Source organism: Gopherus flavomarginatus, chromosome 11 (assembly GCF_025201925.1).
Source record: "Gopherus flavomarginatus isolate rGopFla2 chromosome 11, rGopFla2.mat.asm, whole genome shotgun sequence".
Classification (NCBI taxonomy): Eukaryota; Metazoa; Chordata; order Testudines; family Testudinidae; genus Gopherus; species Gopherus flavomarginatus.
This window is the reverse complement of record NC_066627.1, coordinates 33,726,589-33,741,548: the sequence shown is the minus strand read 5'-3', so window position 1 is coordinate 33,741,548 and position 14,960 is coordinate 33,726,589. Positions and strand designations below refer to the sequence as shown.

The window sequence follows — 14,960 nt, the reverse complement described above, 5'->3', positions numbered from 1 at the left end:
AACATAGCATGAACTTCCAGTGTGATGCTGTGGCCAAGAGTGCTCATGCGATCCTTGGATTCACAAACAGCAGGGTAGTGAACAGAAGCAGAGAGATGATTTTATCTCTGTGTATGGCTCTGGTGAGACTGATCCTGGAATACTGCATCCAGTTCTGGTGTCCATATTTTAAAAAGGATGTTGAAAAAGTGGGGAGGGTGCAGAAAGAGCCACAAAAATGATTTGAGGGCTGGAGAAAATGTCTAATAGTGAGAGACTTAAAGAGCTCAATTTGTTTACCCTTTCAAAAAGAAGATTGAGCAGTGACTTGATTACAGTCTATAAGTATCTTCATAGGGAGAAAATACCAGGTCCTAAAGATAAAACCAGACACAAATCAAATTAGAAATTAGGCATAAGTTTTTAACAGTGATAATGACTAACCACTGGAACAAACTAGCAAAAGAAATGGTGAATTCTCCATCTCTTGATGTCTTCAGGTCAGGACTGGATGCTTTTCTGGGAGATATGCTCCAGCGAAACACAAGTAAAGCATTAGTTAAACAAGTTATTGGGCTCCATACAGCAGTTATGGGGTGAAATTTAATGGCCTGTGATGTACAGACAGTCATACTAGGTGAGCTAATGGTCTTGTCTGCCCTTTAACACTACGAATCTATGAATTATGAATAGTGATGTTAAAAAACCATTTGGAGCATACTTAGGGAAACTTGAAATCTTTAAATCAAGACTGGATATCTTTCTGAAAGAGATGTTGTAGCTCATACAGAAATGTTGGGCTTGATGTAGAAATTATAGGCCACCTTTAAACAGGAGGTCAGATAAAATGATCATAATGGTCCCTTCTGGCTTTAAAATCTATGAAACCTGGGAGGGGAGGGGCAAGGGAGGATATGTGTTACAGCCAATTTAGGCTGCACAAGTCTTAGTGATTCAAGTGGTGCAATTGGTTAGTTTTTCAAATGTAGTGTGTGAACAAGCTCATTTGCATAAGATCTGTGTGGAATCCACAGACACAGAGCAGGGATTAGTGTGACTTTCATAAGGGAGGCTATTTTGCAAGGTTTATGTTGGAAACAATGTGCTTAGGGATAAATTAAAATGCAACATGATTTTATCTGATAATAAATGACCACCAGTGGGCAGCAGAGATGTTCTTTAACCACTGTGGCCAGGACTAAGAAGCTAGAGGGACGACCACATGAAGCGAGGCTGAAGGTGTGTTGGAATGGTAGGACAAAAATAAGGCAGGGGAGAAGGTGTCCAAGGGGAAGTGAGAGGGTGTGGAAGCCGGAGAACAGCAGCAGGGGCTCAGAAGCAACTGCCTAAGGTGAGACTGTAGCAGATGGAAGGGGTAATAGAAAGCATACAGCCTAAGGAAGTCACTGAGGCCAGATATAAGAAGCAGGGATGGGGATACGGAGTGGGATTGCAAAGCAGCAGCCATCTCCTAAATGACTAAAATCAGCTGGGAGGACTGTAACTCCAGTAAGATCTGTATGGGGGGAGCGGTGAACTCCGACCCAATGGAAATGCATTCACAGTGATGGAGGATGAAAGCCCTCCCTGAAAACACATTGCAACATGAAGTGCCACTCTCATCGTGAGGGCCTTGTCTCAGGCCTGGTCTACACTACGCGTTTAAACTGATTTTAGCAGCGTTAAACTGATTTAACGCTGTACCCGTCCACACTACGAGGCCCTTTATATCGATATAAAGGGCTCTTTAAACCGGTTTCTGTACTCCTCCCCAATGAGAGAAGTAGCGCTGAAATCGATATTACCATATCGGATTAGGGTTAGTGTGGCCGCAAATCGATGGTATTGGCCTCCGGGCGGTATCCCACAGTGCACCACTGTGACCGCTCTGGACAGCAAGCTGAACTCGGATGCAGTGGCCAGGTAAACAGGAAAAGCCCTGCGAACTTTTGAATTTCATTTCCTGTTTCCCCGGGGTGGAGCTCTGATCAGCACGGGTGGCGATGCAGTCCCAAATCCAAAAAGACCTCCAGCATGGACCGTACGGGAGATACTGGATCTGATCACTGTATGGGGAGACAAATTTGTTCTATCAGAGCTCCGTTACAGAAGACGAAATGCCAAAGCGTTTGAAAAAAATCTCCAGGCTACACAGTGCTGCGTGACAAGCGTAACGGAAAGCCAAAGAATCAAATGGATGCCCAGGGAGGAAGGAAGGGGGTACTGAGGACTCCAGCTATCCCACAGTCGCCAGCAGTCTCTGAAAAATATTTACATTCTTGGCTGAGCTCCCAATGCCTATAGGTTCAAACACATTGTCCGGCGTGGTTCAGGGTATAGCTCGACAATTTACTCCCTCCGCCCCCACGTGAAACAAAAGGGAAAGAAATAGTGTCTTGACTTCTTTGAATGTCACCCTCTGTCTACTGAATGCTGCTGGTAGACGCGATGCTGCAGCAGTGAAGAGCAGTATCCGCTCCTCTCCCCTCCCTGGTGGCAGATGGTGCAGTAGGACTGCTAGCCGTCCTTGTCATCAGCCCGTGAGTGCTCCTGGCTGGCCTCAGGTGAGGCTGGCCGGGGGCGCCTGGGTAAAAATAGGAATGATTCCTGGTCATTCCCAGTAGATGGTACAGAACGGCTGGTAACCATCCTCATCATAGCAACTGGGGGCTGAGCTCCATCAGCCCCCTCCCTTTCATGTGTAAAGAAAAGATTCTGTACTGCCTGGACTATCATAGAGGCGCGATGCTGGGCTCCTCTCCCCCGCACCGCTTAATGTTCTGCTTTGACTGTCATAGCACCGGGAGGCTGCCTCCCCCTCATTTTATCTCACTAACAAGTCACTGTTTCTTATTCCTGCATTCTTTATAACTTCATGACACAAATGGGGGAGACACTGCCATGGTAGCCCAGGAAGGTTGGGGGAGGAGGGAAGCAAAGGGTGGGGTTGTTGCAGGGGCACCCCCCGTGAATGGCATGTAGCTCATCATTTCTGCAGGATCTGACACGGAGCAGCTGTGCTCTCTGATACACTAGTTCTCTAGTACACTTGCCCCATATTCTAGGTAGGACTGACTATTTTTAGAAACCATAAAGGAAGGATTGACTCGAGGAGTCATTCCAGTTTTGCCTTTGCGCCCCCGGCCAACCTCAGCCAGGGGCACTCATGATAGCAGCAGACAGTACAGAACGACAGATAATCGTCATCTTACTGCCAATTTACAATGGCAGCAGACAGTACAGAACGACTGATAACCGTCTCTGCTATCATGCAAAAGTAAATGAATGCTGCTGTGTAGCGCTGCAGTAACGCCTCTGTTAGTGGCATCCAGTACACATACGGTGACAGTAAAAAAAAAGCTGAACGGGCTCCATGGTTGCCGTGCTATGGCGTCTGCCAGGGCAATCCAGGGAAAAAGGGCGCGAAATGATTATCTGCCATTGCTTTCCTGGAGGAAGGAATGAGTGACGACATTTACCCAGAATCACTCGCGACAATGATTTTTGCCCCATCAGGCACTGGGATCTCAACCCAGAATTCCAAGGGCGGAGGAGACTGCGGGAACTATGGGATAGCTACAGAATAGCTACCCACAGTGCAACGCTCCGGAAATTGACACTAGCCTTGGACCATGGATGCACACCGGCGAATTAATGTGCTTCGTGTGGCCGCGTGCACTCAACTTTATACAATCTGTTTTACAAAACTGGTTTATGTAAAATCGGAATAATCCCGTAGTGTAGACGTACCCTTAGAGAGAAGTTATTCTGTGGATTAATACCTACTTCAGTCCCAGAGATTTCCAGTGTAGCTCATTCCGTCCCCCTTCCCATGGCATGGTCTTGAAAGGGATGCTTGTGGAGGTGGTTGTGCTCAGTATAGCAAACAGCTCTCACTGCTCCACAAAGTTAGAGTTAGCTGTTATGGCCTGTGTGCTTGTTTAACTGCTTTGAAAGACTTCCCTTTGCCGAGCTTGTGCTTTACTGAGAGACTTATGGGTTGGTTCCATTTGTGACTTTTCTGTGTGGAGCTGCCTGTAATGAAACTAGCGTGTCACACTGAGAAAAACCTTGTTAGGGGAACGGGGATGAAGACAGAGATGCAGAAGGCATTTATTGAGCGAAACTTTTGAGAAGAAAGCTGTTTCCCACACACAGGCAATCCCACGCCTTGGCATAATCATTAGCAGCCAGCATGAATTTACTAAGAACAAATGCCAACCAATTATATTTCCTTCTTTGATAGGGTAACGAGTTTGGTGGATAGAGGGGAATGTGATGGACATAATATACCTGAACTTCAGCAAGGCTTTTGACACAGTCTCACATGGCATTCTGTTAAGTAAGCTAGAGAAATGTGGGCTTTGCAGAGCTACAATTAAATGGATACATAATTGGTTAAACAACTGCAAACAAAGAGTAACTATTAATGGAATGATGTCAGATTGGAGAGAGGTCTCAAGTGGGGTTCCCCATGCACTCTGGGTCTGGCATTGTTTAACATCTTTATTAATGACCTGGATGTTGGAATAGAGATCATACTGGTCAGATTTGCAGATAAAATAAAGCTGGGGGGGGGCGGGGATTGCCAACACTTTGGAGCATAGAGCTAAAATTCAGAAGGATCTTGATAACCTGGAGAACCGGGCTAAAAACAACAAAATGAGATTCAACAAAGACAAATGTAAGGTGCTACACTTAGGGAAGAAAAACCAAATGCACAAATACAGAATGGGGGACAACTGGTTTGGCAGCAGCACTGCTGAGAAGGATCTGGGAGTTGCGGTGGATCACAACCTCAACATGAGTCAACAATGTGATGCTGTTGCAAAAAAAGCAAATGCAGTTGCAGGTTGCATTAGCAGAGGCATAGCATGCAAGTCATGGGAGGTGATAGTACCAATCTACTCAGCTGGAGTACTTTGCCCAATTTTGGTCACCAGTATATAGAAAAGATATAGAAAAATTGAAAAGGATCCAGAGGCGATTGACAAAGATGATCAGAGGGATGGAATGCAAGTCATATGAGCAAAGGCTGAAGAAACTGGGTATGTTTAGTTTGGAAAAGAAATTAAGGGGGGACATGATAGCGGTCTTCAAATACTTGAGAGGCTGCCATAAAAAAGGATGAAGAAAAGTTGTTCTCTCTTGCCACAGAGGGCAGGACAAAAGGCAAAGGGTTCAAACTACATCATAGCAGATTTAGATTAAATCTCAGGAAAAACTTCCTAACTATAAGAAAATTAGGACAATGGGACAGACCCCTAGGGAAGTTGTGGACGATCTTTCACTGCAGGGTTTCAAAAGGAGGCTGGAGCCATCTGTCTTGGATGGTTAGACAACAAATCCTGCAACCTGGCAGGGCGCTTCACTAGAAGATGATGCTTGTGGTCCCTTCTAGCCCTATGGTCAGGGTCAGTAAGTTGAGCGCTTGGAGACAGCTATAAGTATTTGTTCCCATTTCTGAGATCCTTTACATTTCCCCTCAACACTTTTAAATGGCTTTGCATGCACAATTATTTCACTAATGCAACGTATATGAAACCTGGAAGCCGCTGTAAGATAAACCACAGAGTGTGTCGGGGAGGTGTCTATATTGGAATCAGATACTTGCGGCTGGCTGGCTCATGCCAGCTAACTTGGGCTCAAGAGATTCAGGCAAAGGGGCTGTTTAATTGTGGTGTAGGCATTCAGGCTTGGGCTGGAGCCTGACTTCTGGGATCCTTGAGTCCAGGCTCCAGCCCAGACAAGGAGCTAATTCTGTAACTGAGATTCTTCCCCTCAGAGGCAGGGAGCTGACTTTCATCTGAATTTCTTCTGTTGAGCAGTTATAACTTACGCTATGAGTTATCATTAAGAATGAGCAGGTGGGATCAGAAGGGTGACATGCAAACAAACCCTGAACAGTTCATTTCTCTCCCTCTCTCTCAGATCTAGCTTTTAATTGCCCAGCATCTCTTATTCTTGAAACAATAAAACAAAAACAAAGATGCCAGCGAATGCCTAATATCTGTGTGGGAAAGGCACCTGGGCAGAAACCTATATCCACAAAGCTTAGTGCCTTTGGCTTTAGCTGGATGTCCTGTGGAGTGTCTGGAAGCCAAAGATTATTTCAGCCGAGCTGGTTGAATAAAAAAGGACCTAACTCCTCAGAAGTTTTATTTGATCTCTCCCTCTCTGTCTGCCGCTGACTCACTCTTCCCACTTTATCTGAGATCTGACACAATAATCTTTTTGCAAGACTTTTGAAGCTGCTGCTAGCCCAGCTCCCTAGACACCCCTGCTGAGCTCACTCCCCACCCTTCTCCTTCCAGGGCGGGGGGCAAGCACCTTTGCTGGGGAAGAGGCTGTAACAAGGAACAGCTTTTATACCGAGATTCCTCAGTGTCCTTTAGCAGATACCAACAGCTGTGTCCCCGGGGGGATAATGTCCCCGCTTATGCTTTAGTTTCTTGCTTTTAAGAAAACATGCCCCCCTGGCCCACATGTACACACCCACCCACCCCACACAGCTGCTTGGGCTGGTTTTTCATTGAAATACAGTGAGGAGCCCTTAGAAGGCAAGAAAGCCTTCGAGGGTGCTGATGCCCCTTCTCCCTTTGGCATGTCTTCTTGCACTTAGCAGAGTGGCTCCATTTACTACAGCCTTGTACTTTGTAGTCACTATGGGAAGAGATTCTCGCTTCCCCTATTGGGCTGGAAAAGCGGGTAACTTTGACATCCTCTCTGATGATTCCACTGGTATCTCCCAGCCCCCCTCCCTCCTTTATTATTAAGTAGTGAACTAGTGATTCTTTGTAGTCTAATTTTTCCTCAGGAGGACAGATGAGGGAGCAGCCTAAATAACTATTTGCTTCTGTGTGGATAGGCAGGAGACCAACATGGTTCTCTGTTACCCTACACCTCATAGTCACCTAATGGCATTGCAAAATACTACCAGATCAGAAGGGTAGCATCTGAGACCTGCTTTGCACTGGTGCAAATGACACAGCCTGTCAGTGAAGTGGGGAGTCAGGCCCACAGTACCAGGCAGAGCTGCACATCCACCAAAACAGACAGGTGTTGTAACCGGAATCTCCAACAGCAAATGTCTGGTCCACAATGGAATAGAATTATTTTTAGCAACTGGAGGCGGTTAGATCTGGGATGAAACATGCTCAAAGTCACTGAGGACATTTGTCACTAAAACCATTCTGATAACCTTTACTAGTCATGACATATTATTAATTGTATACCTAACCTTCATAAGTTCTCTCTTGCTTAACAATTCTATTTAGATTTCCCATTTAACCACCTTACCCAACATGCAGTACTTACTGTACATCAGTTATTTAATTAAAGTCAGAAAGAAAGGATGGTCACTCACTATGTTCTGTAGCCACTCTTCACCAGGTCAGCATGAGGTAAGCCATTGCCGTGGGAAACCTGGAGTATCCAACAGAAGATGACAGCAAAAGATTCCTGTCAGTCATGCACTGCTATGACATAGGACCTTGTCATTCTCAGTGATGCTGGAATGAAAGTGGGCTTGTGAGAGACCTGAAGGAAATGGTATTGCAGTCAAAGGAGGTATCAAGTATCAGAGGGTAGCCGTGTTAGTCTGGATCTGTAAAAGCAGCAAAGAGTCCTGTGGCACCTTATAGACTAACAGACGTTTTGGAGCATGAGCTTTCGTGGGTGAATACCCACTTCCTCAGATGCATGTGGGTATGTATTCCATTAGATGCAGCTTTGCTTAGGTCTCGATCTGTGAGATCATGACCAGTACCAATTGACTAAGGACATTTACATCTTAGAGAATGTCTTTCAGAACTGCTGCCAGACTTATTGGGGGGGTTGGGGCGGATCTGGATGCAGTGTCCTATGATAAAAGACAGATCAGTGTGCTCAGAGTGTGGGAAAAGTGACACCAAAAGTGATTTAATAAAGGTAATAAAATTCTTCTCAAGGTTAAATCAGCACGGGCTTTATGTGATGTGACAAAGGTAAAATTACTGGACTTGGCCAAAAATTGAGGAAGGGTAGATTCAGGTCGGAGATCAGGAAGAGGTTTTTTGATCACAGAGCTGTTGTGACATGGAATCAGGTACTGTGGGAATGAGTTGAAGCTGTGAATGTTAAGTCAGGTAAAACTAGAGTGAATGAGTAGTGGGGACTCCTAGCATTTGTATAAGCATCTGCTGAAAAAGGAGTGGGAGGTTTGTTCTGGTAAAAAGGCAACTGGACCAGTGGTTATTTCCATCCTAATTTCCTACTGCTTGAGAAACCATCGGTAACCAGATGTTAATTTCCATCATATTGGGGACATTCTCTCTTTATTAGTGAGCGGTACTGTTACTTGTGAATGAACAGGTCACCCTTCTCAAACATGATGGTGCTTCAAACCAAAGAAGAAGAGAATTACAAATAATCAAAGAAAAATCATCTTAGAGGTTTAAATGAAGCTCTGGTCCCCCAGCGGGAAGTGAAGTCCACCAGAGAGTTCAGCTAAACATGCTAGAGTTTATATTCGGACTATGTAAATGAAAGGGATTATTGTATCCATTCAGAATCTGATAACTCATCACCTTAGGAAGGAATGTCTGTGCTCAATGCCGGGTCTGCCTAGGCTAGCAAAGGTTTCTGGGACACACTCTCAGGCAGCTATCTTGCATAGGCTCAGTCCAAAGCCCACTAAGCCAATGAAAAATTTCCCATTAATTTCAGCAGTTTTTGGACTAAGCCCCAAATCTCTAATACTGAATTTTCTGCTTATCCCAGAGGACAGCCAGATCCTTAATGGAGTTCCCATTCACACAGGACAAGGATGCTTGCAGCCTGCTTAGACCAAATGAATATACATCCAAGTCTGCTTTAACCGCCCAGGAGACCAAGCTAAATAAATAGTTTAGTAGAGGTGAACTAATGAATTTGTACTCAGGGTCGCTTAAGACAGGCACTTGCCTCTTGCTGTAGGTTTCAGTTGATTGTTACAGCTTTGTCCAAGCTGAACACGTTCAAGTTCTCATACAGAATCAAATCTCAGCAGTACCAATACACAGCAAAAAGCAATCCTCTTTGCTAACTTGACAAGCAGGTAAATGTGCAGTGACTTAGGGGGAAGTGTTCAGACCTTACAGATGTACAGAGAGACGATTGCTAGACATTCTGGTTCAGATCCTTGGCATAGCTCCATTTACTTTGAGCAACACCACTTTACACCAGCTGAGGATCTGGCCCTCTCTCTTCCTAAAAGGATACATGTGTCTTCTTGTGATCTCTCCCTCTAGTCTGTGTCTCCCTTCTGACTTTGTTCTGTGCACAAAACTGGCTGATTATCTGTGCTGACCACTGCTTTTCCAGGTGGTGTGTTGGCCTCCATCCTGTTGAGCAGTTTCTCTCAGTTAATTGCTATAACAATATTTCTTATGTTTGTATATAATTTTTTCTGTATCCATTACAAATCTTTAGCATCAGGTTCATCGCCTTCATTGTCATTATCAGTAGCAACGTCCCAGTTGGTACCTGCAAAGCTTAACCATCAAGGTTACCTTCTTCATCCTTTGGAATAGTGTAAAACCCATCCTCATCTTCAAGACTTCATACATCTTCCATCTCCAGCTGTGGTAAATAGAAAATATTTTAGAAAACTGTCTTTCAATTATAGTGACCTTAACAGATTTGTTGAATGTTATATTACTAACATATAACATCTGTATAGAGTCACACTGATGCAGTGCATTGTAAGTACCATATGTTGGGGGTTGGTAAGGAAATCTGTCTTTTACTGTACTGGTTTGACAGCTCTGGAGACTAAAATTCTCCCAACCTAGATCACTGATAGCACAGATTGCAGCAATGTGGGACTCCATCATACTGCCCCCTAAATGTGCCTCAGCACTGACATGAATACACACCCTTTATTGAGCAGAAGATGGTTCAATCTCCATGGCCCAGTCATTCTTAATCCTTTTAGCTGAGACAGTGGTACCAATTATGACAGTTGGTTATAACTGGAACTGGATGGACCCCAACAGATTTCCTGTGGGGCACCAGGCCAACCATCAGACTATAATGACTGCTGGTCACTACCAACCTATTTCTTCATATTTCTAAAAATTACCCATTTGCATGCCATTTGGTGCTAGATGGGATAGATTGGAACCAGAAATCTGTATGACTCTATTATCCCCTGAGCCATCCTGTTCCTTGTAAGTAAGGATTTGCATGGTAGAACTGTGTCAGATATGAGTCACTTCACACATACTGCAATCCTTCATGTGTATTTCCCAGAAGGAGTAAGACACAATAACTGTTCCACTGGGTTTTTAGCTGTGATACAATAACTCATAGAATTATCACACTCTCTCGTGCTGGGACGTGTTCCTGTGTCACCACTGTACTGTACTCTGCCTTCCAGGCTTGGTAGTAATCCCTTTCTTGTTCCAGGCTTTACAGTGTGACATGTCACTATTCTCAGCTCCCACAGAGAGTGTTCTAGAGGGCATGGTACCCTGTAACCAACTGAAAACTATACTTCAAGAGAACCAGGCGGTCAGACCTTGACAAAAATATCTACCTGCAGAAAAGCATAATTACTGAACTACCCCCTTTTGGGCTTTTAGGGGTGCCTACACCCTTAATATGCATGTCATAGTCCCACTAGCATATATAAGGCATTCTGAAGAGCATGTGTATTCAATAAATATGTGCTGAAAGAAATATAAACCCTCTCATAGAAATGGCTGTTTGCAACTACCTGATTCGGATTATTGTAGAAAATCAATGTAAGAGAAATGCATTTTAAAAAAATTCTGGAGTTCAGCAGAGAGGAACTGCAGCTCATTTCTGAAGTCTCATCACGTCCTTTTTCCTAATGTGCCAATATAGAACTTTGCAGATGCTTCAGATTTTAAAGATATTCACTAGCTACTGTGTGCAAAAAAAATCGCTCTTGGAACATCTGGAATTCATGCTGGAGTCTGGGTGCTCTAATACCAGTTACAGGCAGAATCACTTGCCTCTGAAATGTTTAAATTGAGCGGCCAGTCAACAGAGTACAAAAGAATCATTTAAATATCTGAGAAGTAATTTTAATGCTTCCTGCACCAAATGCTGCTTGGGATTCTGCCCTAACATACAGGACAGTTTTCCCCTTGATTTTTTTTGTTGTCACAAGCAATTTTCAAAATTGCATCCAGTCAGAAATTCTGACCTCTTCAGTCCTTTCTATCCAGCTCATCTCCCAGCCAATGAATGATTGTTCCCAATGGGGTTTTAAGTGTCTTGAATGATGATGGGAGACCTGTTATATAAGTGTGTTATTATATAAAATGTGCTCACAGGAGTGAAATTGGCCCCCTCCAGAGGCGTTGCCAAGATCTATGCCCCACTTAGCCTTATTTTGGAGCTTTAATGGGACTTAAGTGATGCACATACCCTGAGCTGGCCCTCTGCAGTTTCAAAAGTGGTAAGGTCCTGTTGGAAGAGGTGTAACATCAGCTATTTATTTTTGGTCCCTCCCAACTCAACAGGTGACCAAGATGTTGGCTGTGGTGGTGATCCTCTTTGCCCTGCTGTGGATGCCATATCGCACATTGGTGGTGGTGAACTCCTTCCTGGACCCTCCTTACCTCAACATCTGGTTCCTCCTCTTCTGTAGGATGTGCATTTACCTGAATAGTGCCATCAACCCAATCATTTACAACCTGATGTCTCAGAAATTTAGAGCAGCCTTCAAAAAGTTATGCAAATGTGAACAGAAAAGGACTGAGAACCCCACCCAATACAATGTTCCGGTGTACTATAGTGTCATGAAGGACTATTCTCATGAGGAGTCCGATCATGACGTCACAGAACAAGAAGATCTAAATGGTTTCCCCGCAACAGTGAAGAAAAGTAAACTTTACAGATAAACGTGGTGACCATGAAACAGCACAGACTTTGGGAAGTACGTGGTTGTATTTTACACTGTCTGGAACATCCTCTTGAAAATTGTTTCTGCCATATGCAGAGAGCACACAACAAAATTAATTAAAGAGCTCTCTAGGTCATTTAACAAAATAGATTCGTAGAGGGCAAATTAATTTGTTTTTCCTGAGTGCTAATTTATTCACAATCAGTATTGTGTGTTAGAATTTTACCAGCATTTTGCATGGTCTGTAGTTAATGTGGTGGTGCAATTACATTTCCTGTTATGCACAAATATTTTCATTTGTTGGGCCTAATCAAGGCTTGCACAGGAAACCTAAGAAAATCCAGGTGCTGTGGGGGTTGTACAAGGTCTTCAGTAGGATATCTTTTCTCTGAACCAATGCCTCCCAAGCGGTAGTAAGGGGCACTGTGTTGCTGAAGTGTCATCTTTCTGGTGGGACATAGAACCGAGACCCAGGCCACTTGAAGTCATTAAATGAAGATCCCATAGGATCTTTCAATAATAGGAGAGGTGTCAGCTCCATTGTCCTGGCCAAATTCCAATTTGGAAAATTTTATTCTTCCTACTTAAAGTCTCTCCAGTATCTACAATTGCATATAGTACTCTTCCTTTTCTGTTCTGCTGTAACCTATAGTGTGGTGTTGCTGTTTACTATTGAATAACTGCATTTCAGTGGTAAGCAAAATGATTGTGTTAGATACCATAAATAATTTGTAAAAGTTTGTAAAGTGGCATGGGACCTTTTGTGATGAATGGTACTATGTAAATGTATAATATTATTATTTTGAATTGTTGTTACACTCTAAGAAGATAAATGGATATTCAGAATTGTACAGTTCAATGAAACTATCCAGTGGAGCATGTCTCATACTTGCAAGATATTATTTGGACTAGATCAAAAAGCACAGAAGATTGCAAATGATTAAAAGGAACATTCTGAATCCTGGGAATTCTTAGGGAAGATTTTGCTCCATAAAATAAATGGCAGCCATTGGTAATCCTGGTGAGTGATAGAGACTTTGTCAGACTCTCTCCATACATTGGAAATTGTTTCGTCACTGTGTGGCATCTTAAAGCTCCATATCCTCAAATTAGAAAGGGACAGTACAGTACATCTAGAGCACAAATGTGCAGCTATCCAGCTGTACATGTACAGAAGAGAACTGTTCTGAGAACCAAACTGGCACTTCATTCTGACCTATCTGAGGACTATACAGCATATATTTGTTTTTGGTCTGATATGTGGCTGCGTATTATACTGTCTTTTATTTAACTATTCCAAAATAATTATAAGGCAAAGAAAATGTTTAAAAAATGCAAATTGTTGTTTCAGATGCATATTGTAGAAATGTTTGTTTGGGAATTTATGAACAAATGTACTTCATGTGCTAACAGCTGGCCTGTCATTAACGTATATGGGTCTTTAGGAACCATCTTTCTCATTACTGTTATCACTGGGAGTTCTGCTCACTGATTTTAAATCAAAGCATCAATTGGATTCTACAAAGAGAACTGGATAGAATTACCATGGCTACAGCATGTGAAAATTGTACCAAAGGAGCAAGTAAAAGACACATCTTACAGGAGACAATTCTTCTCTAATCTTAATATTTTATGGCACTAAGTAGAGGTTAATAATAAGATTAACATGCAGCTCAGAGTAGAACAACTGCCACCACACAAAATCATCAGGTGTAAAGATCTCAAAAACAGTGGTAGGCACATGGAAGGTATGATAGAAACTGTGCCATGATTGATGACCTCACATTAAAAGTAGCCCAAGTGCCACTCCAGAAATTCATGACACAACAATTCCAGCTGTTTTCCTCTTCTATAATGAGACAATCTGTCATACAACTCTACAGGTAAACAAGTTTCATCTGTACGTATGAATCGTGGTGAATAGGGAAGTATTGTGATTATAGCTATTTATTTGCATTACAGTAACATCTAGAGTAGTAGTTCTCAAACTTTTGTACTGTTGGCCCCTTTCACATAGCAAGCCTCTGAGTGCAACCCCCCTTATACATTAAAAACACGTTTTAATATATTTAACACCATTAAAGCGGAGTTTGGAGTGGAGGCTGACAGCTTGTGACCCCCATGTAATAAACTCATGACCCCCTGAGGGGTCCCAATCCCCAGTTTGAGAATCCCAGATCTAGAGGCCCTTGGTATGGATCAGGGCCCCTCTACATTCAAAGCTGTACATACACGTAATGAATAGACAGTCATTGTCCCAAAGAACTTACAGTGCCAAACCATGTGATATAGAGTATATTGAAGTGTGCAAAAGGGATGATAGGGGGTCCCCAGGTACTCAGAGAATGGACGACTTAGATAATGACAGGTTTCAGAGTAGCAGCCATGTTAGTCTGTATCTGCATAAAGAACAGGAGTACTTGTGGCACCTTAGAGACTAACAAATTTATTTATTTATAGCTATGCATCCGAAGAAATGGGCTGTAGCCCACAAAAGCTTATGCTCAAATAAATTTGTTGGTCTCTTAGATATTAATAAATACACTGAAGAACTGGGCATAATGAAAGACCAGTACAAGCTCTCACTGGCTGAGCTGGGGTTTGGTTGTAAATTTGTTTGGAATGTTTGCCATGTCAAATCCTGTATTTCTATACAGCAAAAGATCACTATTGACCTGGATGGGACTTTCCAGCCTTTCCCCTACTCCAGCCACCTCTTGGTTAATTGATAAAAAACAGATACAATCTAGAGATGAGTTCAGACCAAACCCCTGAATCCAAACACTACCGAAATCTTAGCCCTGATCTGCACCCTAATTTTATGGCTGGTCCCTGTATCCATAACAAGTCAAACCAAGACAGCAACTCCACCCCTCATGGGATTCAACGCCTGCTACTGAGTTTTGCAATTCTGTGTAACCTCAGGTCTTATTCTTCCATTTGTGGCTGATCCACAAACTAGAATGATCCCGGTCTGCTGTGCCTGGCAGAATGGACATAGAGAATAATTCCAGTTTAACAGGGTAGGAGGTAGGTATATACAGTAGTTTCAGTTTGTGAGAGCAATGAACCCATATTAATAGGC

The 14,960-nt window shown here is 43.1% G+C and overlaps 1 protein-coding gene across 2 annotated transcripts in view; it reads left to right on the top strand.

Moving 5' to 3' along the window:
• LOC127030706 (thyrotropin-releasing hormone receptor-like) overlaps positions 1 to 13,670 on the top strand; it is a 29,762-nt gene extending 16,092 nt beyond the window's left edge. For both annotated transcript variants that reach the window (XM_050917420.1, XM_050917419.1), the window contains exon 3: positions 11,493 to 13,670. In XM_050917420.1, coding sequence (XP_050773377.1) covers positions 11,493 to 11,873 — 381 coding nt within the window. In that variant the 3' untranslated portion in view covers positions 11,874 to 13,670. The remainder of the gene's footprint in view (positions 1 to 11,492) is intronic.
• The last annotated feature ends 1,290 nt before the right edge of the window (positions 13,671 to 14,960 follow it).